This window comes from Pituophis catenifer, unplaced genomic scaffold (genome assembly GCF_029215685.1).
Source record: "Pituophis catenifer annectens isolate HBS135680 unplaced genomic scaffold, rPitCat1.0.hap2 SCAF_2, whole genome shotgun sequence".
Taxonomy (NCBI): Eukaryota; Metazoa; Chordata; class Lepidosauria; order Squamata; family Colubridae; genus Pituophis; species Pituophis catenifer.
Window position 1 is genome coordinate 227817908 of NW_027256882.1, and position 27329 is coordinate 227845236.

The window sequence follows — 27329 nt, forward strand, 5'->3', positions numbered from 1 at the left end:
CTTCCGGACGAGGAGAGAAAGCATGGAAGATGAGCTCGCAGAGAGGGAACGTATCCCGGACGCGAGCTCAACGGCACCAGAACGCTCAAGGCTTCCGGAATGACAAGTATGACTCCAGCGCCCAACGTAAGGTATGAGGCCGGGTTTCAGGAGTCCACCCTCCTCACCCTCCTTTCGCCTCAGAGCGGCAGATCTCTTCGTGAGTCGATCAAATCTCTTGGATCCCGACTAGTTTTTTTTTTTAATTTAGATGCGCAAACCCCCAAACTCAGGGAAGGGCAGCTGTGGCAACTTTCTGGACTTCAACTCCCAGAATTCCTGCGCCGGCATGAACGTTACAGGGCGTAACGTTGTCATAGTTGCCCACCCCTGTCCAAAAGTAGTTTAAACAGTAAGGGGGTTTCCTCCCTCTCTATGGGGGCGGCCTGGAAAAGAACTTGGAGTTTCAGCACTTTTGGAAAATAATTAGGAGGTTTTCGTGCAGATATTTAAGAGTGAGAATGTGTGTGCCTTGAGCAGCTGCTAGAAATCTTTGATCGCACCTGGTCATTTTAATGTTTGTCTGTTTTAGAGCACACATGCACGTACCTTCATTAAAATGGTCTGGCTAAAGCAGACAAACATAAAATGACCAGCTTAAGGTTGAGAAAGCAGCGTTTTTTTAAAAAATACACTTTAAATACTCATTACTGTAACCACCACTTACGGTAATATGCTAGAGTTAAAGATGTTGCATTAAATCAAGCTTAAGATAGAAATTGGGTGTGCTTGGTAGATACCCTTACTAATTTATAGTATGCAGAGAATGGGAGGAAGTTGTTTCACTTAAAAATTAAATTATTCTCTTACTTAAGCCAGTAATTGGCCATCCTTTAGAAAAGAATCAAAACATACTAAATAAGTACATATCAACAAAATAACCACCTTTGCAAAATCATAATTGTAAAATCTATGTTTTTGTTTAACAAATCAGAGCAACTTACTATAATGCTAAAGGGATAAAAACAGTGTCAGGTTCAGTCTGGATTAGTTGGATTTAAGCAGTATTAAAATCAAAAGCACACTAATAATTTAACCCCTGGTGCATTCGAAAGGACATAGATTCAGTGGATATAATTTGGATCTGATCCAATATAAACTCATAATGCAGAACAGTACAAATACAATAAATATCGAATTGAAATTGAATGGCCTGCAGAAGCCTGGAACAGTAAGAAAGTTTATATTAGGAAGAATATCAAGTAAAAAAAGTTCTCTTCAAATCCTAGAGATGTTTTCGGGATGGTAGAAGAATGTGTTCAAAAAAGCCCCTGATCGTGACCAGGAGGCATCTTAAGTGCCTAAAATTTCAGTCATAAAAATGTTACTTTTCTAAGTAATTAATAACATTTGTGAAAAAAACAAATATGACTATAGAATCTGTACAAATGTAAACCATTAAACTTTGGAATACCTAAGTTCATTTGCAAGTATTAGCTATTTTCAAATTAAATCTCTCAAAGCCAATGACTACTTACTACATATTTCTTACTAGCATCTAATTCTAGGCAATTTCGATAAATATTTTTACTTTATGTATTAGGCCTGAGAAATATAACTTCCCTATCATTGACAGTCTTGTGAATTAATGCAATTCTTAGACACACTGAATTTTAACCAGAAATGAGGTTGGAGTGTCAATCTTTTTTTAAATCTTACTGATTTTCAATAGAAGTGGAAGAATAAAAATGACTAAAATAGCAGGTAGCAACATTTGGATGACCTTATTTGGGCAGAGAAATCATGACTGGTTCTTACTTGTATAAGAAATGATAGGAAATATGTGGGCTCTTGGCTAGAGTAGGAAGTAGAAAGAGTATCCTGGAAAAAAAGGTAAATTGCTTCTGTTGCAAGGCAGTTATGTTTTGTGTTTGTAGAACTGCGAGGAGTTGGGCTCAGCTCAAGAGCATCATTACCTGTTGTATGATAAGAGGCTGAAAATATAATGTGAGGTTAGATTAGATAGTAAAGTCATCTTCAAGATGGTTACACAAAGAAGTATGGCTGTGAACCCAGCCTTCGTATTTGTTAATAAGCACCCTTACAATACATATATCACTGTTAAAGGAAACAAAATGGATTCAGGAGAATTAGAATATAGGTGCCATAAAGCACATATATATGCATGTGTGTTCTATATCAGTATATAAACATGTACAATTGCTTTTGTTCCAACTAGAAATAAAGTTTGTTTGTTTGCTTTCCCATCCTGCTGTCCTTGGCAGAGGACTTTTTAAAGCCTAATTGGATTGGTCTGTTCTGTATTTAGAATGAAAATGGTTAACTGAGGTAGATGAATGAGGGCGTGCATAACTAGGATGTGTACAACTGCTATATCTGTTACACATTCCCTTAAAATATTGTGCAATATAACTGTAGCTATTAGATGAAAATTGGCTTTTTTGTTGCAAATTAACTGCTTTTTCCATCAGGGCAAACACCTGCCTATTACTAAATTCTGCTTTCCATTTCCTATATATTAGATGCCTATAGGAAGTCTGAAAACAAGTTATGAGTTCAAGAATCCTCTGCTGCTGATCCATAATAACTAGAATACACCACGTGCTTTTGATTTTGAAAGCCGTAAATATTATTTCTGTAAACTTTGGTGAGTCAGTCTAATCATTTTAAAGCTGCTTTATTTTTTGATAGGCAGTTTCAATTATGTGATGTCAGAAGTACCGTATATGTTTATCTAGCCTACATCTGACATCATTCAGCTTCCCTGGATTCTAAAGTCAGATATTTATACTGCAATAGCAAAAATGATGTCATTGTATCTTCATTTTGTATAATTTATAAAGCTTTATCATATTCTGCAAATGATAGAAGAATATAGGTGTTATGTTATTGATGCCCACGTTTACGTAATTTGCTGGTTTTGAATGTATGTTAAAGTCCATTAAAAGATCTGTCGCTTTTTCCAAAAATGCTTTATTTGAACAAGAATGTTGTAGCCAATAATAATGTGGGGGGTTTTTTCTGTTTATTATTCATTGTCCACTACTGCTTACAGATGGCATGATCACTGCACTTTAGAGAAACAAATATTTGTGTACTGGAAACAATAGCCCAGTTTGGTCATACTCCTAAACAGTATTAATACTGGAAGAGCCAGTTTTAGCTTTGTGTTTAACAAGTAACAAAGGTGGAGTGTCATAACCTATGGCAAATAAAATAGGTAGTTTAATTACAGAACAAATGTATACCTAAGCACAATTCAAAGATAGCTGTAAGCTAATGTATAAATAATTTCTTATTCACCTTTATTGCATTGGATATTCAGTCTGATTTGTGCACTGGAAGTATTTAAAGGAAATGCTTGTGTTGTTTTTACTTTGTATAATTATAGAAAGGCAGTGAAACCCATCTATAAATCTCAAAGAAAATATAGTCACTGATACGGAACAAACATTTTAAAAGATAAATAGGAGAGTCATTGTGAAATATACTTTATATGCCACAGTTGGCCTATTTAAATTTCAGTTTCCTCCTATGAGTCAGTGATATGGCACAACTATGGCCTGCTTACTTTTAAAATTTTTGTTCATGCATCTTTCTAATGATAGAATTCACATATTTTTCCTCATGTATTTGCAGTGGGTTGTTTTCCTGTGGCAAATAGTTGTAAATAATAGTTCAAGAAGGTTATGGCTTGGCAAGAATTAGGGCTATATTTTAAAAAGTCCTGACCATCTGTTGTTCAAAACTGATGTGTGCTAAATGATACAGTGTTAGAAAAACAAACTGATGTGTGATTATTTAAGTCCTTAATTAGTCTGTTTCTTCACATGTTTGCATATTTTAGTGGTTAAACCATTTCAACTCAGTCCAAATTTGTGTCACTTTTACTCTTGAGGTCTACTGTACAGGGAACAGAACAGGAGAATAGTAAAATATTGATCTGATACTATGGATGTATTTGTGTAGAAATAATTTTCATGTCTGTTTAGTGTTTCCAAACCAAACTTGATCAGACCAAACTGGTAATAATACAAATAATTAGTTAAGATTATAGTATATATAATGTAGTACACTACCTTGAATTCCTGTCTCATGTATCTTAAACTGGACTTTGGGTGAAACCTGTATCATATTAGTTGATTTTGTTTCCCAGTGGGTTTTCATTTCCCTTATTTCTATATCCCTCTAGGTCTGCTTTTGAGACATGGTAACACTTCAGGATATATTTTGGGAATGAATGGGAAACTACTTGGGAGAAAGAAATGCTTCTTCAAATTCCATTGGAAAAATTACTTTCATAAATAAAAGCATGACTTGGATATTATCCTTTCTGTCCTCCTAAGGAACCAGAGTATGACTTCTGTTGGATGCTCATGTGATAGTCAGATGTTTTGAAAATAGCCTGATGCAGATGTTAACTTCTTACACTATTATTGACTTTTAGAAAAAAAATAGGAATTTGGCTGGTGGCTTCACATATTTTGATATAGATTTTTTTTCCTTTGGAGTGTCAGTCAAATCATGGCATCTCCTTTGCATATGTGTATAGGCAAAGGGTTATTTTTCAAAGGGCAACATAAAGATGTTGTAATTAATAGAACAACCTTAATCCTTTTGTCAGGGTGAATATAGGTTCACCTATTCAGATTGAGAGGCTGGAAAAGCAAAGGAAGAGAGCAGATATCAGCACTCTTAAACAGATCCATTGGCAGCATATCTTGCAATCAGTAGCTCCACCTAAGTCAGGGGTGTCAAACTCAAGGCCCGTGGGCCAGATCAGGCTTCCCCCATTGACTTTGCTTATCAGAAACCAGCTGGGAAGGTTGCAGATGGTGATTACATGACTCTGAGATATTGCAATTGTCATAAATAAGTACCAGTTGCCAAGCACCTGAATTTTGATCACATGACCATAGGGATACTGCAATGGTCGTAAGTGTGGAAAGTGATAAGTCACTTTTTTCAGTGCTGTAACTTCAAACAGTCACTAAATGAATGGTTGTGTAAGTCAAGACTACTTGTGCCAAAACTAGCTTCCAGATACAGGTAAATCAAAACTGGAATAGGAAGTAAATGTCAAACAGGAAACGAGTCATAACAAGTGCAACATCAGCTTTTATTCATTGTCTCACATGGCACTGCCTGGAAATCCTATAAATAGCAGCCATGAAAATCTACAGTCTGAGTCATGGTTTTGTTTTATAATTGCAATATTTTTTTTGTTTGCTATTATTATTTGCTATTAAAATAATGCACTTTGGCCTTTCTATAGATTTTGTTTTGACAAGTTACATGATTGATATTTAAATAGCTGTTGGAAAAAGTATACAATCAGTTTAGAACTGCACACATTGGCCATGCCTTTTTGCATTCCATACATTCAGATATTGCAGGCTTGACTCTCTTTATTTAGCAAGAAACATTTCCTTTTTCAATTGTGATCTTATTTTTTATTATTTAGACTTCTATACCGCTTCATAGTGCTTTACAGCCCTCTCTAAGCGGTTTACAAAGTTAGCATATAGGTTATTGCATATTAGCATATTGCATTAGCATTAGCATATTGCCCCCAACAATCTGGGTCCTCATTTTACCCACCTCGGAAGGATGGAAGGCTGAGTCAACTTTGAGCCGGTGAGATTTGATCTGCTGATCTGCTGAACTAGCAGTCAGCTGAAGTAGCTGCAGTACTGCACTCTAACCACTGCGCCTCCTCGGCTCATAATAGTCCATTATAGTCCATTAATGGGATAGTAAAGGAAAGCTTGATCTGTTTTTATTCTCCCAAAGAACATTGCTGAGCATCATAGATTTATTTCATGCTTGGCCCTGAACTGTCTTTTGAAGCTTGCTGTTTGTCTCCCAGAAATATTAAAATTGTCAATGATGCTAATGTACTCCCAGGAATATATAAAATAGTGTATACTATTATTTTTATACATAAATTAATACAAAACACGTTTTAGAGAAAGAAGGGTTATAGGTTCACTCACACATGTCTTTCCTAGCAGCCTTCTTTAAATAAATTAGGGGTAGGTGACTTCATCCTGAAACCGTTAGTGGGGAAATCAGTTAAATCATTCACAGATTCACAAATTTGTGTAGCTACCTTTGTTTAGGATAGTGTAGATAGTGCTCCCTCCTTCTCCCATTATCCACTCCTCAATAACCAGGTGTGGTAGGTGGAGCTAAGAAGGAAAGTCTGACTCAAAGACACCTAGTGAGCTTGCATGGTTGAGAATGGACTTGAATCTGGGCCTCTCTGGTGCCAATTCTTTATTTCAAGCAAAGTAATATGTTTACCCAACAGAATATGGTAGGTACAAACTGGCACATGATTTACAGAGTGTGATGGTGAATATCCCAAAGTATTTATTGTATCAAAATATATGTAGATATATGAATATATTTTGGAAAGTCAGATGTCAAGATGAATGTACATTTTCTTGGTTAGTTTTTTAAAAAATCACAAAACACATAATTATAGCAGGAGTAACATGTCAGCTGATTTCTTAATTTTTAATATATATTCAATGAAAATAAGATATCTCTGTGGAGAATAAATATTACTGATGTTTGTTGAAAACCCTGAATCTTTTTCATATCAATGTAAGTTTTGTACTGCTCCATCATTACCTATTCTGGTTTTGATGGTCCACATTTAGGGATTATTTATTTAGTATGCATTCAAACTTACAACAGTACTGAATGAGTGGTAGTTATGACTGGACCTCGTGGTTAGGGCCATCTAGCATTTTTAAATAGTTTTTCTGTTTTTGATTCATAAATAATTGTTAATTTTCTATGGCACTCCTTAAATTAATGTAGGCTGTTTAAATGTTTGACAGATATCATGGCTGCAGGTTACTAGAGATAACTTTAGATTTTATTACCCTGTTTTCCCCAAAATAAGACATCCCCTGATAATAAGCCCAATCGGGCTTTTGAGCGCATGGCAATAAGGCCAAGTGCTTATTTCAAGGTTCAAAAAAATATAAGACAGAGTCTTATTTTCAGGGAAACATGGTATCATTAAAATTTTACTGGCTTGTCATCCCCCCACAAAAAAGGATTAAGTTCTGTATACTAATGATGTATTTGAAATAACATGGGAAACTGTCAGGCTGTCAGTGTTTAATTTATTTCAGTATTGTCAACTTTGAGAGACAAAGGCTTGAAGCACTTAAGAGGCCCTGTTACTTATGTCTGCAGTTCACATTTTGGATAAAAATACTACCACTTCTGCCTTTCAAACCAAATGATGTGGGCATATTCATTACCTTAATCATACTACAGTACATGAGAGACAAACATTCTATGCATTTCTTAATTTTTTCATCTGTTTCTCTTACCACAGTCAATTGTCTTGAATAAGATGTTGGGTTTGGACTTAGTTGAAATTCTTAACTGACTGTTAAATTCAAGTGATGCCACTCTTCTCAGTTACCCTGATAAATGGGAATTATTTTGACAAAAAGTCCAAAATCAAGGCAAATGCACTATGTTTTGTAGACATAGTGTCACTAGGTAGTAGCAGGTGCATATATATGGAAAACATGATTTTGCAATTAAAACTATTCTGTCTATACACACAGGGTCAATCGGTGCCCTATGTGGATATAACAACTATACAGAACAATACAAATTATCTCTACAATAGAGAGCTTTGGACTTTACTCTATAAAGCTCAATAGATTGAAATCAGCATCTTGAATTGAATTTATGGGCAGTCAGGGCAGCACCCTCAAAATAGTTATTGTTGAATCATCCTGTATCTATCAGCAGGTGGACTGATGCATTTTGTACCAATTGCAGTTTTGAATTAGTCTTCCAGGGCCACCTGAAAGAGAGTTTACTGCAGTAATACAAGGCTTAAAGGACATTTGGCTGTGTTCACATTTCTATGTATATGCACAACATCTTCTCTGGCAGTGCTAGCAGAAATGTATGCATACGTACATAGACAAATGAGAAATTTCAAAGCTTTCCACAGGACATGGGTGCTTTTATGATGTCGAATAGATGTGTTTTGCTATGCTACTACACTTTGCAAAGCATGTGTTTCGAATGCTTTGCACAGCCGTAGCTTATGGTTCATAATAACAGGTACACAGATGAAACAAATGTGGAATTCAGACCACAAATGTTCAAATGTCACTTTTGGTTTTTTAGCAGCTCACCTGTTATTCACTGACTTTCTGCACGTATAAAGCTATTGAGCGTTATAATCAATAGATGTAGAGATAGCTAACAGAGGGACTGTTAAAGCATTTTTATCTGCTTTCCTTTCCTAAAAAACTCATGTTGCATATCCCTATGGAACATAACTCCTATTCATTCTCAGGAGTTTCATAATTTCTTTCTTCACTCAGTTCAGTCTCCTTTTTCTTCTAATTCAGACTTATGCAGTTCAGGGACTCATTGGTCTCGCTGTCTCTCCATAATGGAGGACAGCACACCATAGGCCCCTAGATGTAGATAGAATTCAGGAACTTAAGGTTTCCTTCCTTCCTTCCTTCCTTCCTTCCTTCCTTCCTTCCTTCCTTCCTTCCTTCCTTCCTTCCTCCCCCCCCCCCCCTCCCTCCTCCCCTCCCTCCTGCCTGGATAAACTGGCCCTGCAGTTTTCTTAGGATGATTTCACAAGTGGCTTGCCATTGCTTTCTTCCTAGGGCTTAGACAGAGGGACCCTCCTGGTTTTGTGCCTAAGATGGGACTAAAATTCACTGTCTCCTGGTTTATAACCACTACACCAGACTGGCTCTTCTGGTTTTTCTGTGATCATGCTGTTTCCTAAATAAACTTCAACTTTAATTTTCTTTTATGTAAATATCAGAGCAGAAGTTATATTCCTAACTACATTGTTAAACTATTATTTCTGCCACATAAAGCTGTCTGTTGCCCAGGAATAAACTATTGGGCCCAGAGTAGAGAAAGGTTTAAAGATTATGAAAAAAGAGGAGGAATTTTTTGTTTCAGTTCACAAGTACTTACCTGTCTGCAAGATGGACAGATCAATAAGGCGGTTGTAAGGAGAGCAGACAATTGAGATGCTGAACAACAGGATGCATGCTTCAGTTCTGCAGTTTAATTTGTCCCTTTTCTCTTAAGAATATAGTGATTATGTTTGCTTCCCAGAGCTATATATGTGAGATGGCAGATATATAAATGTAACAAATACAATAAAATAAGCATATACCTTGAATCCAAGTTAATATCCTTTGCATTTGTTCTGTGCTTTTTGTATCATGGAGAACTGAAAAGTATTTGCTCTTGGGCCTTTTCTCTTCGGCTCTCAAAACAAGGAGTTGAGTAGAGTAAATCCTACTTCAGGCTTGAGAATGCCTGCCAACAAATTACCAATAGGATTACCAATGCATTCAGCAATTTATATAATTTAATGGTTAATGTAAGGAATTTTTTTGTCACTTCTGCCACTGCCTTCACTTTTTTCTTAAGTTAAAGCAGGAAGGGATATCCATTAAGACACACATTTCTCTTCAGGTAATCTGTTGTAGCTATGTGGAGGTAGGGATAAGGTAATATATTTTCCTATACTTCTGTCTTTCTTTTCATTGCCTTCTTCATGCTTAAATGGAAGAGAGTTGGCTGATGTCTTACAGAAAGCTTTTGAAATTAGGCCAAGGACTGCATTAAATTAAGCTGAATGCACTAGATGGCTCAACAGCTACTGATTGCCCTTCCCTGATGTAGAGCCAAAGTGATGATCTGATATCTTCCTGCAAAACAATAAGAGTAACTTATTTAGAGCCAAGAGAGAAGGGGGAGTGGTCTGAGGTGGTTTCCTCAGCCATACTGACTAGGCATGCTAGGAATTACAGTGCCAAGAATCTGAAGGGCACCAGATTAGGTAGTTTTTTTATTGTGTGATGCACAGTCACATGCACAATGATTAGGTGGGTTGGGTTTACTAGTACTAATGACTCTAAAGTTCTTTAGTATCTGAAAAAGGGGCACTCTCTATTGGATAATATGATTTTATCATTTGCATACAGCAGTAGACTTAATGTATGTTTTATGGCCCACAAAAATCATAAGAGGAATTTTTAAACACAAACAACCCCCACACTTTAATTTTCCATTGAAGATAATGTGTATTTCTGTACCTGAAATATGAGCTTCAATCCTCAGAAGATTCTTAATTGCTATAAGTTTCAATAATTCAGAAGTAGTATTGATCGTAGAGATGACACTTGGACTCCAAGATGGGCAAAGCTCTGCCTTTCTTTGGAGACAACATGCTGTCAGTCTAACATCATATCTAAATCAGCATTCTTTTTTTTATTACACGTTCTTGATCACCAGAATTACTGACATTATCTTCAAGAGACAGGACTGGAAAATTTAAAGAAAAAGAATATTTTGAACAACTATGGTGAAAGGGGGGGAAATGAAAGAGAAATCCTAATGAAAGCCATAATGCTTTGAAAAGAATGTTTTTGATATAGATTCACAAGTTTGATTAGATAGTACTATTTAAAAAATCATTTTAGGACAATAGGAAGAGTGTTGCTCTGTGTGGTTTGTTCTATTTGAGATAGTTTAGGTCATCAAGGGCAGCTTGATGATTTTTGATTTTTTGAAATAGTGTTGTAGTAAACATATTGAATAAATACATGGTAGTTACTAACAAATTCAGCATCTATGATATAAAAATTACCTGTTAATCTTGACTGAAAATGATTTTGGGCAAAGAAAGCTTACGCTTTTGTATAAAGCTCTTGATTTTAGGATTAGAATAGCTGCCAGGTTCTGAATTGTACAAATTTCTCTCTCTCTCTCTCTCTCTCTCTCTCTCTCTCTCTCTCTCTCTCTCTCTCTCTCTCTCTCTCTCTCTCTCTCTCTCTCTCTCTCTCTCTCTCTCTTTTGATAATGCAGTGGAATTGGGCTATTATAAAAAGGTAAAGCACCAAATAAGCTAATTATCAATAGAATTCTATGTACCATACAGGAAAAAATTAGACCTAATATTGTGCTTTCAAGGCAAACGTGAATGTTCAAGCTTTTTAAAGAGTAATCTCCCATGCCATATGACCTTTAAATTCAATCTGAGGGATTTCCAGAAATGGACTGTAAAATGGCATAAAATAAGCATGTATGTTTAAACTCAGAAATCTGACTAAAACTCAGAAATCTGACTCAGAAATTCTGAGTCAGAAATAACCAATCCTTTGGCTATAATCCAGAGAATTACTTGAGGTACATCTAGCAATTATATTTAGGCTTGCTTTTGGAAGAAACCATATCAAAGGGGGGGGGGGAGAAATCTCAGTTTCAGAGTACCGTATTTTCCGGCGTATAAGACGACTTTTTAACACATGAAAATCTTCTCAAAAGTCGGGGGTCATCTTATACGCCGGGTGTTGTTCTCCTGTAACCAGGCAGACCAGCCCGAAAGGCTCTGACAAGCCTTAAATGGCTCTGACGATCCAAGCCCTGACGATCTGCTAATCAGGCAACTCAGTTGGGATCGCCAGAGCCATGGAGAAGGGAAAAAGTTTTCCCCCTCCAGCTTGCTTACCTTAGCTGCTTGCCTTGCTTCGCTTGCCTGAATCCATTCCATCAGCAAGCAACTCCCTGCCTGCAATCAAGCAGGCAGGGAGTTGTGGACTTCAACTCCCAGAATTCCTCAGCCAGCAAAACAAAGCTGGCTGAGGAATTCTGGGAGTTGAAGTCTACAAGCCTTAAAGTTGCCAAGGTTGGAGACCCCTGTTCTATTGGGTAAGTTTTTTTCCCCTTTGGGATCTTTGAAAAAAATAGTTAATTGGGGTTTTTTTTAGTCGTTCTTTTTTAGACCTAGCCATTTAAAGTTTAGGAAGTTTTAAATTTAGCTTTCATATAAAAATAAAAATAAAATAAAATAAAATAATATTTATGCAGCTTTCTGAGATTTAGTATGTTTTTGTAGTGTTTCACTCTAACTCCACAAACACACAAAATCTCACAAAGCTGTATGTGGAATTTTGTGTGTGTAAAGTGTGAAAGTTGGGTTTTTGGGTTTTTTGTAGCTGTGTGAGGTTTCTGTTTGTTTCAGGGGTCATTTTGGGTCTAGCACAGCTGCTTTTACATTGTGGGTGAGCCAGTTGATGTTTTTTAATTTTTATTTGGTGTGCGTTGGAAGAGGGGTAGTCTTATACTGAGAGTATAGCCCAAACCCTATATTTTAACAGGAAAATTCGGGGGTCGTCTTATACGCCCAGTCGTCTTATACGCCGGAAAATACGGTAACTTTATTTTATTAACAGTATCATAAAACTGAATTTGTTTCTCATGATGTTGGCCTAAAGACGATAAAGTCAAATGATAAATTAATTCTTGCTCTAAAATCTTACTAGGTAGCTTTTCTCAAAATAATCTGGAAAATCAAACTCTGAATTTAAACATAATTCCTCATGCCTGTCCTTTCCATGAGTTAATGCCTAACAAGAAGGCTCCACAGGAATGACAGGCTGCTGATACATTGTATCAAAAATTGTGGGGTAGGAAATACATGTTTTGTAATTTATATCTAGCAGTAGAAAACTTTTACTAAAAGTATTTTTAAAAAACAGGCAAACTAAAATTGAATTGTTACTGATTTGAAGGATGACTGCATATCCCTAAATTTGATTTTTCAACTTTTTGTCATAGAAAATCAATGCAAAACACCACGAAGGGCTTTGTCAACACTGTAAGGAGGTCCTGGAATGGCGGGTAAAATTCAACAAGTATAAGCCATTAACACAGGCTAAAAAATGGTGAGTAAATTGTTATTGTAATATATTAAAAGCCATGTGGCCAGTCCAAGCAGATATGGAAACTTTTAAACAATTGTGGCCAAAGAGAGGGTAGATCAGACTGTGTAGAGTCCACCACCCCTTTTAAAGGGAGCAAAAATACTTTAAGAGTCAACTATACTAGAAATATGTATTGTTATGTACTTCTGAAGCTTCATTAGTAAATAACAAGGTACACCAAGGAAAGATTAGCATAAAACCCTCCTTGCATACTAAAAACTGTAATTAAGCCAGAGCCATACAAGACTTCCTTAACCTAAAGTAGGTAAATAGTTTTAAGTATGAAAAGCTTTTTCAAGCCTACAGTTGATCAATAAGTAACAGTGGTTCTTCCATTTTTTAGGGGCAGTTGAGAAGCAACCTCAGGAGGCTATGATTTTAACCAAAAAAACAGTGGGATGTGATCAGTCCTTTCCATGATAATAAAGGAAGCAATTTTGCGCAGCTTTAATGATAGCTTTTCTGTGACCCTTGTCTGTTCTAAGATTTTTGGAGGTGTTTTTTTTTTATTAAAAAAACATATCTAGGTTTTGTAACATGCATTTCTGCCAAGTGCATCACTAGTGATTCATGCAAAGGAATTGTAAATAACCTTTGAGCTTAACTCTGTTTAAAATGTTTCTTATCAGTATTATTCAAGTCTCTATTTTCCAGTGGAAAGGAAGTGTTCAAAACAAGCATTGTGTCTTAATTCAGTCCTGTACATAGAACAAAGAAGAACATAGCTTTAAGAACCGTCTGCACTTCATTAGGGATATTTTTTTAATACTACTAACAAAGTAGTGTGAAAATTACTCAGAGTTGCATTAATGGTTCTTGGCAAGCTAAAAAAGAAATCTTGCAAGACAGGGACTACCTGTATTTGCTACACATATTCCTCCTGCAACATGCTTGGCAAGGCCTTTAAACAGATTGGCTTCAAGTTCCTCTTACTGCTCACTTCCCTTGGATTCTTTTAAGTCAAGACACAGAATCATTTATGAATAGGATTATCTCCTGGCCAGAAAAAGAAAAGCTCTATGATCAGCTCTGGCAGTTTATGAATATGCCTGATATAGTTGTTGCTAAAAAACCGTGGAGAGACTGGTTGGCAACTACTATTAAATATTTAAATCTGTCAGTTTACAGTTTTAGTTTCATTAGATACTTGAAAAATTAACTATTTTTCTATCAAATGGTAAATATGGCCAGAGAAATGGACAAAAAGTTTAATGAAAGATGCACTAGCATATAAAACAAATATGCTCTGGTATTGTGAAGTCTACACAATCTAATCCACATTTGGAAGTAATTTCCAAATTCTTTGTTCTTGAATTGGATTTACTCCATACGAGAATACAGTGCATGATGAAATTTATTTAATAAAAAGATTGAACTAAATGTTTGTACGTGTGCATAGATATAAGTTCATTTGAAGGCCTAGCCATTTATTTTGTGTATCTCTGTGTTTTAAGATCAAATTGTTGGAGATTTTTAAAATACTTAAAACTAATGAAGATTAATTGTAGATAGATATTTTTATGCACAGATTGAATGTATGGTTAAAGATTATTACTGGCTACTTTAAACATGTATATGATAAAGTATGATCAGGTGCTACCAGTTTTTACCAACTGAATAAACAGAAATAAATTGCCATACTATCTCAAAGATACATTTGTTTTATTGCCACTTTAAAATTTAAGTTGGTATCTACTCAAACAACATATTTTAAGAACAATTAACAGTTTGTTCACGAACATTATGAAACTGAGAATTCATAAGGAATTAGGCATTACAAACTTCATTTTCTTCCCAAGAAAACCTGTCCTACCATCACCTGGGTCTTTACAAATAATATCTTTTTTTTTAAGTATATGATACTTGGAAAAATTCTATTTATGATTTCACAGGTTGCTAATTTATAATGTTTTGTGTCAAATAGCCATATGAAATATTTTAATTCAGCTTTAATTCTTTTTCTCTTAATAGCACAAAATGTCTGCAAAAGACTGTAAAAGATTCTTACCATATTATCTGCAAGTCATGTGCCTGCGAACTAGAGCTGTGTGCTAAATGTGGAAAGAGGGAAGACATCACGATTCCGTAAGATTTCCTGTAACTCCATAAAATTATTTAATGATTACCTTATGATACCTAATAATTCTGCCTGTCTATGAGGTCATTAAGAGATTGCCTGTTTAAGATTTTGTCACCAGACAAGGTGAGGGGGGACATGGGGTTAGAAGCCAGGACATTTCATCTGTGGGAACTGGCAGGAAGTCACAAGTCATTATGCAAGGTCCTCGCTTAATGACCCATGATTCTCACTTAACTATAGAAACAAGGAATGCTGGGATTACTATTGTTAAACAATCTGACCACATGACACCACCACATCACTTAGTAATGGAAATTTCAGTCCCAATTCTTACAGTTAAGCAAGGACGTGCTGTACTGTGTTGTACACTGCCAGAGTCATTTGATCTGGGTTGCATACCTTTTTTGTTCAAGCTGAGGAACGAAACCCCTTGGAAACTGGGTATGTACTCCTACACCTGGGATTTACCCTTCTGCTTGGAGGGGAAGTAGAGGCAAGTGCAAATGCAGTGGAAGTTGAGTATATGATATTGTTTTGATTTGAACTTTATAATCTATGATTTTGATAAAATATATTTTACACATACATTCTGTATGTACATACCTATATTAAAAATTATGTTGACCAACCTTACATCTGATGCTGTGAAAACACGATGGCCTTAAAAACAAGATGGCAAAATATTGTTTCGATGTTACTTTTTTAAGCAAATATAATCATGAATGGCTGTACGTGAGCATATGGAAGTAGGCTTAAGATAGAATGCCATGAGACTTTTACTTTCACTTTGTGATCTTCAGCATATTTTGTTATGTTATATCTCTAAGATAAGGTTCACAATTCTATATGATCTAGCTGTGAATATAAAGAGATTTCATAAAATTCAAAGCTCAGAATAGTAGTTGACACCAGAGAAGGCAGAATCAATATTCAAAAGAATATTGATAACAAGGGCCTGTAGTACAGTGGACTAAAACACTGTTATTAACAATTGCTGCTTGCAATTACTGCAAGTTCAAATCTCACCAGGCTCAAGGTTGACTCAGCCTTCCATCCTTTCAAAGGTAGGTGAAATGAGGACCCAGTTGTGGGGGCAATAAGCTGACTTTGTATAAATATACAAAAGTATGAAGGCTATTGCTTAACGCACTGTAAGCCGCCCTGAGTCTCCGGAGAAGGGCGGCATATAAATTAAAGCCAAAAAAAAAAAAAAAAAGAATTCTAAGAGGCTAGGACCATGATGGTGAACCTATGGCACACATGCCAGAGGTGGCACGCAGAGCCCTCTCTGTGGGCAGGTATGCCGTCGCCAGCTGCTTTTCTGGTTTCCGGTGTGCATATGCATGCCGGCCAGCTGATCTTTGTGTGTGCCGGAGCCCCGGAAACTGAAGACTAGCTGGCCAGCGCGCATGTGCGCGCTGGCTACCTGATCTTCGGGTTTCTGGCATTCTGGCACACCTGAAGAGCAGCTGGCTGTCGTGCGCATGCATGTTCCGGTTTGGGCACTTGGTGCCGAAAAGGTTTGCCATCGCTGGGCTAGGATATGGGACTGAAATTAATAAGAAGAGAGGTATGTAAATTAAAATGTTGTGTTCAGGTTAGGAAAATATAGACGTAAGTATCAGATTAGGAGATCTGGCTTGGGAATGATATGGTAAAACAGGATCAGGGTATTTTAATTGACTGTAAAATCATTGTGAAACAACAGCTACTAAAAAAAGAAAAAAAGAAAATTAAAGGAAGTTTGATGGGTTACCAAAAGTAACAATTCCATTCCATTCAACATTAGGTCAAATTTGAAATACTGTATCCAGTTCTAGATGACTTAATTTAAGAACAAGTTTAATGAACTGGACTGTATGTTCAAGAGAAGAGCAAATAGAAAGGTCAGTAGCTGAGTACAAAGAGGTTTTTTTTTTTTCCTTTTATCCCCCAGGCCTGTGACATTTACCTTTTCCTGGGGTTCCTTGCCCAGATCTGTTGTAGCTCCCCTTCATTGTCTCTGTAATTCTTCAGATCATTCTCATTTCCAGTTTGAGATGAATATTGTTAAGTATTGTTTCTCTAAACCGTTAAATAATCAGCATTTTATCATTTAGAATTTTAAACATTTAAAATAGTATTTAATAATATTTTCTTTCCTTTGGTAAGATATACACATATTCACAAAAATATATGGTGTATTTCTACCAATAGCCTACAGCTAAAATTATGGACGGTTTTGCAATGTGGAACATTAAATGGTTTTAGATTTTGGCAGTGTGTCATTATGGAAGCAGATGGTATCCCTTGTGTCACTGGTGAAGTGCTGCATTGTAAATGAACACTCTAGGTAGAAAAATGTTATGCCTGTACTGGCATGTCTCCTTAGCCAACCTGAGGCATTACTTTGCTCTGTCTGCCTCACCAAGCTCCAGGTTACTGTCTGTCCATTCTTACATTAGATTTGTGCCGCATGGGGGAATACATAAAAAATCATTTTCCTTTCCTACCAGTAATGAAACCTGTCTTTCTTTTTTTCATAGAATTCAGACAAATCTGCAGCATACTGAACAAATGCCTTCCCAAAACCATCAAAGACAGAGTAACAGAAAGGATGTATTTGAGAAAGATGATGAAACAAATTTAAGTGGCTTGGAAGATGAAGATCTGGATTTACTCACATAGCAGATTAAAAACTTAAACTGACGACTACAGGGATCTAAACGATTTCTTCAAAACAAAGCTTTTAGGCATCGTTTCATTTCTTCCTAAATGATTTGTTGGACATTTTTGCTGTGTGTGGAGTTCATGGCATCTGGAAATAGTTTTCACAAATCTTATGATTCTGTTTTCTTCAAATTTGCTTAAGCGTTCTGTTGTTAATTTAATAAGTTAAATAGCAACAGGTATGGTATCCTATATCTGACTTCAATGTATTTGTTGTTTCTCATTCTTTTCCTGACTCCTGTGCTTTCTTTCAATCACCTTATTCCTTTTGTTTATAAGGCAAGTAACTTCCCACTTCAATTTTTTTTTTCTTCAGCAATTGTTGTTTCATCTTTTACATTTATTTCTGCATGTGTAGTACTTCCTCTGCCAAATTATTGTCTTTAATGAGGTAACAGCATCACAAAATCACTAACGATTTGGCCTAGAAGCCTATCATATTAGAGGGAAAGCAGAGCTGGTCCATCTCCTTGGCTAAGGGAAAAAGGGCTTCACCATCTTCAATGGCCACTCATGCTATTGTTTCTCCTCTTGTTATAAGGAATCATAATAGAACATTGGAGGAACTTAAACTGCTTCTTCTTCTTCTTTTTGTCTGCTTTTCTTCTTGCCTCTTCTGCCATTAAATTGTTTCTCCCTCAGCCTTACTTTAACACCACTGATCTTGTAAAGCATTGTAAGAGCACTTTGTAACACACGGAATAAAACACATAATAAGCAGAGGCCAGTCAGATCCATTCTGTGAATCCTATACCCAGAACATGAAAGAATCTAGCCCCTTTACTGCAAACCCTTTGCACAGTGCCTAAGTGCCAGGATCCCTGGTGGTTCAGTGGTTAAAATGCAGTATTGCAGGTAAACTCTGCCTACAGCCTGGATTTCGATCCTGATGGGGCTCAAGCTTGACTCAGCCTTTCATCCTTTTAGCCTTCCAGGTAGCTAAAATGACACAGATTGTTGGGGACAATATGCTGACATTGTAAACTGCCCAGAATGTGCTGTAAACTACTATGGGATGGTATATAAGTCTAAGTGCTATTACTTTTGCTAAGATATAGTGGTCATACTGATAAAGATAAAAAACATTATCAAGACAAGTAACAGATCCTTTTTAAACTGTAATTACTTTCATTTGGAAAATGAATTGTCAGATGAGAAAAAGAAACCAAGTGCTTTACAAGAAATACGTTTTGTATCATTCCTACCCTTGGTTTGGAGAAAATTAAAGAAATTATAATATTATAAGAGCAGTTTGGATTGTATTTATTGTGATGAGTTTAAAAGTAGCAATGATGTTACCTGCTTAACATGTAAATATAATACGTATGATGACAGTTTTATGCCTTGCTTGCCCATCACCACAGCAGACAACTGGAAGATAGGCTTATATTTTGATATTGCTTATTTATGTATTTGTTCTAGTTTAATAAATGAACATGGCCTTGATGATGATCAGGGTGATTTCCTGAAGCAAAACATTCTTATTGGTACGCAAATACATTTACAGAACCATAATTGCTGCCAATCTCCACTCTGAAAATCTAATTTGACAAAAGAAGTAGGAAATGAATGTTATGCTGGGGTATCAAGCATTTATGTCTGAGTTCCACAATAGGGGGAAAGGCATGATAATAGTCTTCCCATGAAGAGATGTCAGTCATAGGGAAGAGGGTACAGATTTATTTTTTACAATATTCAAGATTAAGACAAGAAATAATGGATGAAAGCTTTATGGAGGATGATCCAAATCTGAACTAGGGAGGAATTTCCTAATAAGAGTTATCTAAGATTGAAAGAGCCTGCCCCCTTATGGAAGCCCCATCACTGGAGGTTTTCAAGAAAAGATTGGGCAGCCATTGGTCCAGGATGGTATTTGGACTTCTGCAATCCAAATGCAGAGGATTGGACTAGACCACCTCCAAAGTACCTTCTATGATCATTTTGTGACCTCTCTTTTTTCAGCTGGAGAGTCACTTGGTTGAGTTGGGTGACTATAGAAATTGAACAAATAAAAATTAATTCTACAAATGTCTACAATTCTACAAAATTAATTCTACAAAAATTAAATTCTACAAATGTCTGAAGAAACATTTTCTTCCCCTGAGAGATGTGGGGAGAAAGAAAAAGAATTGACAAATGATCACCTTCTTCCACCTGAGCAACACACTTCATGGAGTGGGTCAACATTTGACTCATGCATTCTTATTTCTATTAGATTGTCTCCTTCCAAAGTGAGAAAGAACATTTCTTAACTCTTACAAAAATTATCTAAGTCCTAATTAGCAAGGCGTCATTCCTTATGCGGAACTGTTTAATAGGGTTATCCATATCTCAAACTTTTTAAAAAATTATTAGGACCTCATGACTGAAAAAGGTGATGGCACGTTAATGAATAGAAGACAGTTGCTGTGTTCATGTAGGAGATAGTCTTTTTTCTGCCGAGTCATTTTTGAGGCATTTACAACCCTACTATTAAAAATGCAGCAACAAAATCAATTGCATTTTGCTGTTGTACTATCTCAATTTATTAAATATTTATATTCCACTCTTGAAATAATTTCCAGTGTAGCTTGGAATTCTTAAAAAAGAAATACAACCTTAAAGCAGCAGCATCCAGATGCTTCTATACTCCATAGCCAGCACTACAGAGCCAAAGGAATCGATTTTGGTAGTGACTTGATATAACTTGGAGCCAGAAGCTAGGCGGATGGAAGTTGTGCCATAATCTCAAACGTCCTTGAATGATTGGCACTGCAGTCAGACCAGTAACTGATGGAGATCGTCCTGTGGCTGAAAGATCTTTCTCCTGTGCAATCCTCATTCTCCCACACAAAGGAGACCAAGGGAATTTATGTCTGTAGGAGGCAACTTGCTATCACTTGCTATAGGCCTCATGAAATAGGAAATCAGCATACCAAGGGACATATGGAAACATTCCAACACATAGTTGTAGCTTTTGCTGGATATAAGGAGGAACAGAAGAAATAAACGGGGCAGGAAATATTGGCTATCAATCTTGGGGATAGAAGGAACAAGGGATCCATATCAAGTGGTGTGAGCACTCAAGAGGCACTTTTCCTACCAGCCTTCTGTCTTGCAAAGTTCTCAAGGCTTTGTGAAGATCTATCAACCAGATATGAATGCAGAGGTGATTATTTGAAGGAATGTAAGTCAGTGTATTTCTCATTCTTACACTTTAGTATCTATGCAGATACATGCTTAGTGTTTTGCTTTCCATGTTTAGGCCACCCCAGTTATCTCTCTGCTTCCTAGGAGATTTTTAAATAGAAACCTTACTGAAGGGACAGATTATATCTGGCTTTTAGCTTCTTATCCCTGCCTTTACAGATAAGTAGCAACACCACTTGATTTGTACCTGGAAATGAGCCAAGGATCAGAAATAACTCACAAACATTGGTTATCTCTTGCTGGGTTTTTTGCTGGGTTATGACAAGATCTTTGGGGTTTTTGCTAAGATCTGGCTTGCTGGTAGATGATGGTTGCTTGCTTGCTTCTGTTTATGTGGTTGCAATTTTAAAAGGAGTGTAAAAACATTTTTGTAATGATTGAATGCCACTCAGAGTCTGCAAGATGAAGCGGCATAGAAATATTAGTAATAGGAAAATACAAAATAACGCCAGGTTTTGTTTCTTAATCATGTTTAATTTGATCACGGCTATGTTATAATTCATAATTTGAAAGTTTGAACCATGTTGTTGCAGTCTTATGTATCTCATTAGCTTAATGGGAGTAAGCTATTGGGATTTTTGTGCTATTGTTACAGCTGACACTCCAGGATAAGCTACTTAATATATAGAGATATAGATTTGAATCTCCAGAGGCAAAACTATATTTTAACCACCTTTAACCCAAGGAGAACAAACATAACCTACACTAGTCAGAAATATGGATCTCTTAACCACCAGCCTTTGTCTTCCCTGGATTCACTAAGGTTTGGCTGATTAAACTACCTAGCTCATTACTAATGGCAGGCATGAGTAAAGCATTTCCAGTGCTCCGGTTCTTTTTTATCTAAGACAAAATAGAACTGGATGTTATCATCATGGGAATGAGATAAATGCTATGAAACTAACAGATGCAGACATTCCTTCCCCAAAAAGAACATGAGCTGTGAAATCAACAATCCTTGGAGCATTACAAAGTGCTCTCAGTGGGAGCCTGCCAGCCTACCCAGGATATAATTTAGCTGCTGGTACCAGATGCCACCAGGAGAATCGCTCCTCTTCTCGTGGCTTAGGATATCTATTACACTGACTGAGGCATTTTCTGGGCCAAATCCTGGCCTGAAGTCTGAAAAAGAATTTTCTGGATCATTTTCAGTCAGCCTTCAGAAGTGGCAAGTCTGAAACACCACCCACCTACTCAAGCATTGTAACTAAAAAGGAGTGTTATTGACAATAGTTTTTAGCCTTAAAGGTCTAAGGAGAGCTTTGTACCAGCCTCTTACAAAGCACCATAGAAATCCATGAAATTACAATATTTGCTAATTCCAATGTTCAATTAGGCAAAAATTCTAGAATCACAGCTAAAAATATTCCACTATGCAAAGCCATGTTGAACCAGAGTAATAGCAGCTGGGACACAATCAAGTTAAAATACTTTTTTCAATCGTTTTCAGAATTATTTTTTTAAATAAGACAATGCTAGTAGTTTATTGCTTGGATATCTGGCTAAATAAAAAGGGAATATTGGAAAACTGCCCTTAAAGAATAAGGTCAATTATTTTTTTTTCCCCTTGGGCCTCTTTAGACATTGAAAACAAGGGTGGAAACTTATCTCTTCACCATCTTTATGTCAGGTATTAATAGAGAACAAGCACATCTAACTAGAAATGTTGACAAGCTGAGAAACTAGTCTTTACTGTTCTATGCAGTGATGTTTATTCTAGAGGCTCATATACATTTGACAAACTTCCTCCTAACAAGCAGTGATACTGCTGGAAAAAATGGCTAAAGACGTGGTCTAATACACTAAAGGTGAAAGGAAATCCTGACAAGGTCAGAAAAATATGTCACAGAGCAAGCAATCTCTGAGAAATAAAGGGCAGCTTTTGCTACAATACGAGTGACTAAACTTAATAGTTCAGATGGCAAAGCAGAGCAAGCAGATGGCACACCAAGCAGGACAAAACAGGAATTGGGAGGGGAAGAATAATGATTTTTCTTCTTCCTGTGGTGTGACATTTTTGTCATCCCTTACCTATGTCCGGCACAAACTTTCCATTAAAAGTTGTTTCTTGTTTCCACCATTGTTGACTGGGGAAGCCGCACGTGACATATAGCATAAGGCCAGTTCAAAATGTTCAAGCAGCTTTTTTTATAGTCATTAAGAGGGAAACAGCGGGAATTGTTCAGTTCAGCTCATTCCAACTGCATTATCACAGCCCTATTTTTATGTTTACAATGATATGGTTAGCCTTTCTTCAAACAGTTAGTCCTCGCTTGCCAATCACAATTGGGACTGTCAACTTTGTCACTAAGCAAGAAAACCATTTGACCATCCCAGACTTACAACATTTCTGCCTCTGTTGTTAAGTGAATCACTTTAGTTGTTAAGCAAAACATCACATGACCACAACTTGCAATTTTATTGCCAATTTCTCCATTGACAGAAGCTGGTTGTGAAGTGCGCAGATGGTGATCACATGACTATGGGATGCAGTAATGATTGTAAATATCCCCCAGTTATGAAGTGCCTGAATCTTCATCATGTGTAACTACAGAAACCCTGCAGTGGCATAAATGGGAGGATTGATTGCAAATGCAAAGCTATTCTTTTTTTCAACTGTTATAACTTTGGTCATTAAACACAGCAGACATTAAGTGAGGATTATCTACAATCATGAACAGAGACGGAGACCATGTTCTGCCTGTTTGCAGAGGTTGCTCATCCTTAACTGAATGATTTCCAGCTCTTCCAGTTTTTCAAAATTTTTCTGTGGTCCATTTAAGCAACAAATGGGTAGACAACTCAACATACAAACAACTGAACATGACCACTTGTTTATATTGACCTTAAGTAATTTAACCTCATATTCTACCTCTCCAATGGGAAAGCCAATCACAATATGGATTTCATGATGCTGAAACCTCATCACACACACACACAACCATTTAAGATAACAATCACATACAGTTTAAGAGGCAGCTGATAGAGATTTGAATACAGGAGCCCTTCTTAAAGGGATTTCTCTGAATTGTAAGCAACAGAGTTAAAATATTAATTCAGTATCAGATTGTCCCATTTAAAAATAAATATTCATAATATTGCCGTCTTGGATAAAGAGTATCCAAGGCTATCAGTGGCCAGCATTAGAAAGTTATATTTGGAATAAAAAGTGGCTTGATTAGAAAATACAGGATGACAGAGAATCGTTATTTATATCTACACAACAAGAGATGATGAAATTCTCTTTTTTTCAGTTTAACGAACAGTAGGACAAGTGAGAAAGAAAGGCTGGAGAATTCTGGGAGTTGAAATCCACAACTCTTAAAGTTGCCAAGGTTACACACCCCTGCTCTACTATATACAAACAGCCTTAGCTTAACAAACTGCCTGCTCAGTATTACACAGACAATTTCAAACTGACGTGTCCCCCCACCCCCCCGTCTCTTCTGTTTCACTTCTTTCTGTGGTTTCACTTCTGGGTTATTCCTTGATACACGCTATCTCCCCAGACCACACTATACAAAAACAACTCTAGGAATGCTCATAAACCTCTTCCTCCTTCTCTATTTAATGGAGTCTGCTTGTGCATGTTTACAGATAGAAGAAGTCAAGCATGCCTGCATTTAGGTCTTTTAATCAACCCTCAAGCCTCTAAGCCTGATTTTGGTCCCACAAAAAAACTCTTTAATCCTGAGACTATTGCATACTACCTACAGATAATTATCACCCAGTCTCTAATCTTCCTTTCAGAGAAAGCCTATTGAAGTGAGTCTCAGTTTAGGTACAGAGCATCTAGAGGAAGTGGATTATTTGTAGTTTTTCTGGTTAGGATGCAGGTTTAGGTGGGATGGGGGCGGGGGGAAATAGTTCTAATACAATTGAACATAGTCCATGTTATCCTTATCCATGTTGGAATTGGAGGCATTGCATTGCACTCCTTTGCTCAATTGGCAAATTGTGGGAAATAAGTGGTGGTCCAAACAGCCACCTGTTTGTGAAGTGTCACAAGACTTGGTCTCTCCCATAATCTTTAAAATCTATTTGAAACATTGGAAAAGCTGATTTAGCATATTAACAATAGACTAATGTTATGCATTTATTTTTTTATTTATTTGGCAAATTTATATAGCTGCCAATCTCACAAAAAGTCACTTGGGGCTACTTACAAGCAAAATAACAAAATCATATCACAATATAAAAAACGCATAAAGGAGTAAAAACATAAAAAACTCAAGATAGCAGGACAGCCCTCATTCAGCCTCACTTAACCCCTCTGCAGCTTGCCATCAGATCCTCAGGTTGATGGAAGAACTATTTTTCAAGGCCTTCCAGAAGGCTAACAGAGATTAGGTTAACTTCATCTTGGGGTGGAGTGGTGTTCCAGAGGGTGGAGAAAAGTAGAAAAGGCACATCTGCCAGGTCACACTAGATGGAATTCCTTAATACACAAGACCCAGGACATACCTCTTCTGCTAGATCTGATGGGATGGGTAGATGTAACTACTATAGGAATAGAAGGTCCCTCAAATAACCTGCTCCCATGTCATGAAGGGGTTTAAAGATTAAAACCAGCACCTTGAATTGCACCAAGTAGCAAATTGGCAACCAATGAGGCTTGTGGAATGGAAGTAAAATGCTGACCACCCTAACCTGACCATGGACACACATAACTGTCCATGCAACCACATTCTGCATTCGTTTGCAAGCTTCTAGATGCTCTTCAAGGGCAGCCCCATGTAGTGTGGATTACAGTTCTGGAAGTGACCAGGGCCTGACTTAGTTTGGGCTGCTCAGGTGATTCTGTTAATATCTTACCCCAGCATTTGGAGGCTGGGGTAAGAAAGAAAAGGCTGGGGCTGAAACATGACAAGACAGAATTATTGTTTGTTTATTCCTCATGGCTTCAGTAGTGTCTCTTGATAGGGTAGCACTTCCTGAAGAAACAAATTTAGGAATTGATCTTTCTGAACTCACAGCTCCTGCTGAATGGATAGGTGTAGAGCAGTGGTGGGTTGCTCCCGGTTCGGCCCGGTTCGGCCAAGCCAGTAGTGGTGACGATGTGACGTCACCGAACCGGTTCTTGTGACTGGGAGCTGGGCCCTTCCGCCCACCCCCGCTTTATTCCTACCTTTATTTCTTGGTTTTTAGCCCAGTTGATAGGCACGGCAGAATGGATTGCTGCACCTCAGCTGGGCAGAAACCTAACGTGTTTGCGTGTAGCACAAGTTTGGCATGCGTGCGAGCGCAGAGAGCATTGCGCGGCGATCGCGCATAAAGCGCATGCGTGAGGAGAACCAGTGGTAACACCGGTTGGAACCCACCAGTGGTGTAGAGGCTATGGCCAGGATTGTCTTTGCCCAGCTTCAACTGGGACACCCTTAAAGCCCTACATGGTTTAGCTGTAGGTATCCCCCATGACCATGTGCCCCATCCAGTTCTGATGTGTCTCTATTTAGCTCCCAGGATAATTTATTATAGTTTCATATTGTTGTGAAATTAAGAGGACAGAGATTGCAAACTGTTTCTCTTTGACAGGGCAAGTTTATAGAAATTCCTGCTCCCTATAATCTTATCAGTTCTTCTTAGTTTTAGGAAATTATTAAACAAACTTGTTTAAAAGGGCTTTGACTGATATCACCATTTCTTGTTTTTAATTGTTTGCTGATATTTTGAACAATTTGGTGAATTGAAGAAATATTTATTGATGCCAAATGTCTGTGGAAATCCTCTGTCATCCAGGCCATAGTTATCTCAAAGGTGCTTTTTACTTTAAAAACTGGGCTGTTTTTTCTTTGAGGAGGAAGAAGAAAACATTTTACTTCTCATCCAAGAAGCTTCATCAGTTCTGATGGCAGAGAGATGGAAGGATAGGTACTGACAGATGAGATTGGATGATGGGGAGAAAAGATAGATTCTAATAAGATTGGGGGGGTGGGAATGGAAGGATTTTTCTTCCTCAAAGAAAAAACCTTTTGAAGAAAAAAGCACCTTTGAGACATTTATTGATGCCCTTATTTAAAATAGATATTGAACCTCAATTATTTGTCACTTGATCACTTTTCCTGATCTCTGAGGAAAAAATATCATTTTATCCAATAGTTACCTTTTTAGAAAATACAAGAACAAATATATAAATCTTAGCACTATTCTTGCTTCTGCACATATTTTATATTTATATATATATATATATATATATATATATATATATATATATATATATATATATATATATATATATATGCACTTGGACAGTTGTTACTAAATAATTACATTCTTCCCCAAAACTGTTTAGAGAAGGGGGAATATATTGTGAATTTCCACAGAATCTGTTTCTTTTATAATATTATGGTATGTGTCATGCCAGCTTTCCGTTTTTACATTGTCCCATTTCTTATATTATATTGGCTTTTGTATTCTGTAAAAGACTGGGTGATTGTATTATGGGTGATATACTATTGAATAGTACATGAGGAGAAAATAATATTTATTGCTGAAGCATTTGTAATTGAATCAGAAGTCTTAAGCACATTTTCTTGGTTCAGTCCTGTGCCAGT

At 36.8% G+C, this 27329-nt stretch overlaps 1 protein-coding gene across 2 annotated transcripts; it reads left to right on the forward strand.

Annotated features, from left to right (window-relative positions):
* Nucleotides 1–9: 9 nt before the first annotated feature.
* CUNH9orf85 (chromosome unknown C9orf85 homolog) lies at nucleotides 10–18831 on the forward strand. 2 transcript variants are annotated; one of them, XM_070935601.1, is made up of 4 exons: nucleotides 10–131; nucleotides 12652–12758; nucleotides 14769–14882; nucleotides 17403–18831. In XM_070935601.1, exons 1-4 carry the CDS (start codon nucleotides 30–32, stop codon nucleotides 17542–17544), a joined length of 465 nt encoding a protein of 154 aa, XP_070791702.1. In that variant the 5' UTR covers nucleotides 10–29; the 3' UTR covers nucleotides 17545–18831. The 2 variants fall into 2 exon arrangements, with proteins under 2 accessions (XP_070791702.1, XP_070791703.1); XM_070935602.1 differs by lacking the exon at nucleotides 10–131 and adding an exon at nucleotides 133–199.
* Nucleotides 18832–27329: the final 8498 nt, after the last annotated feature.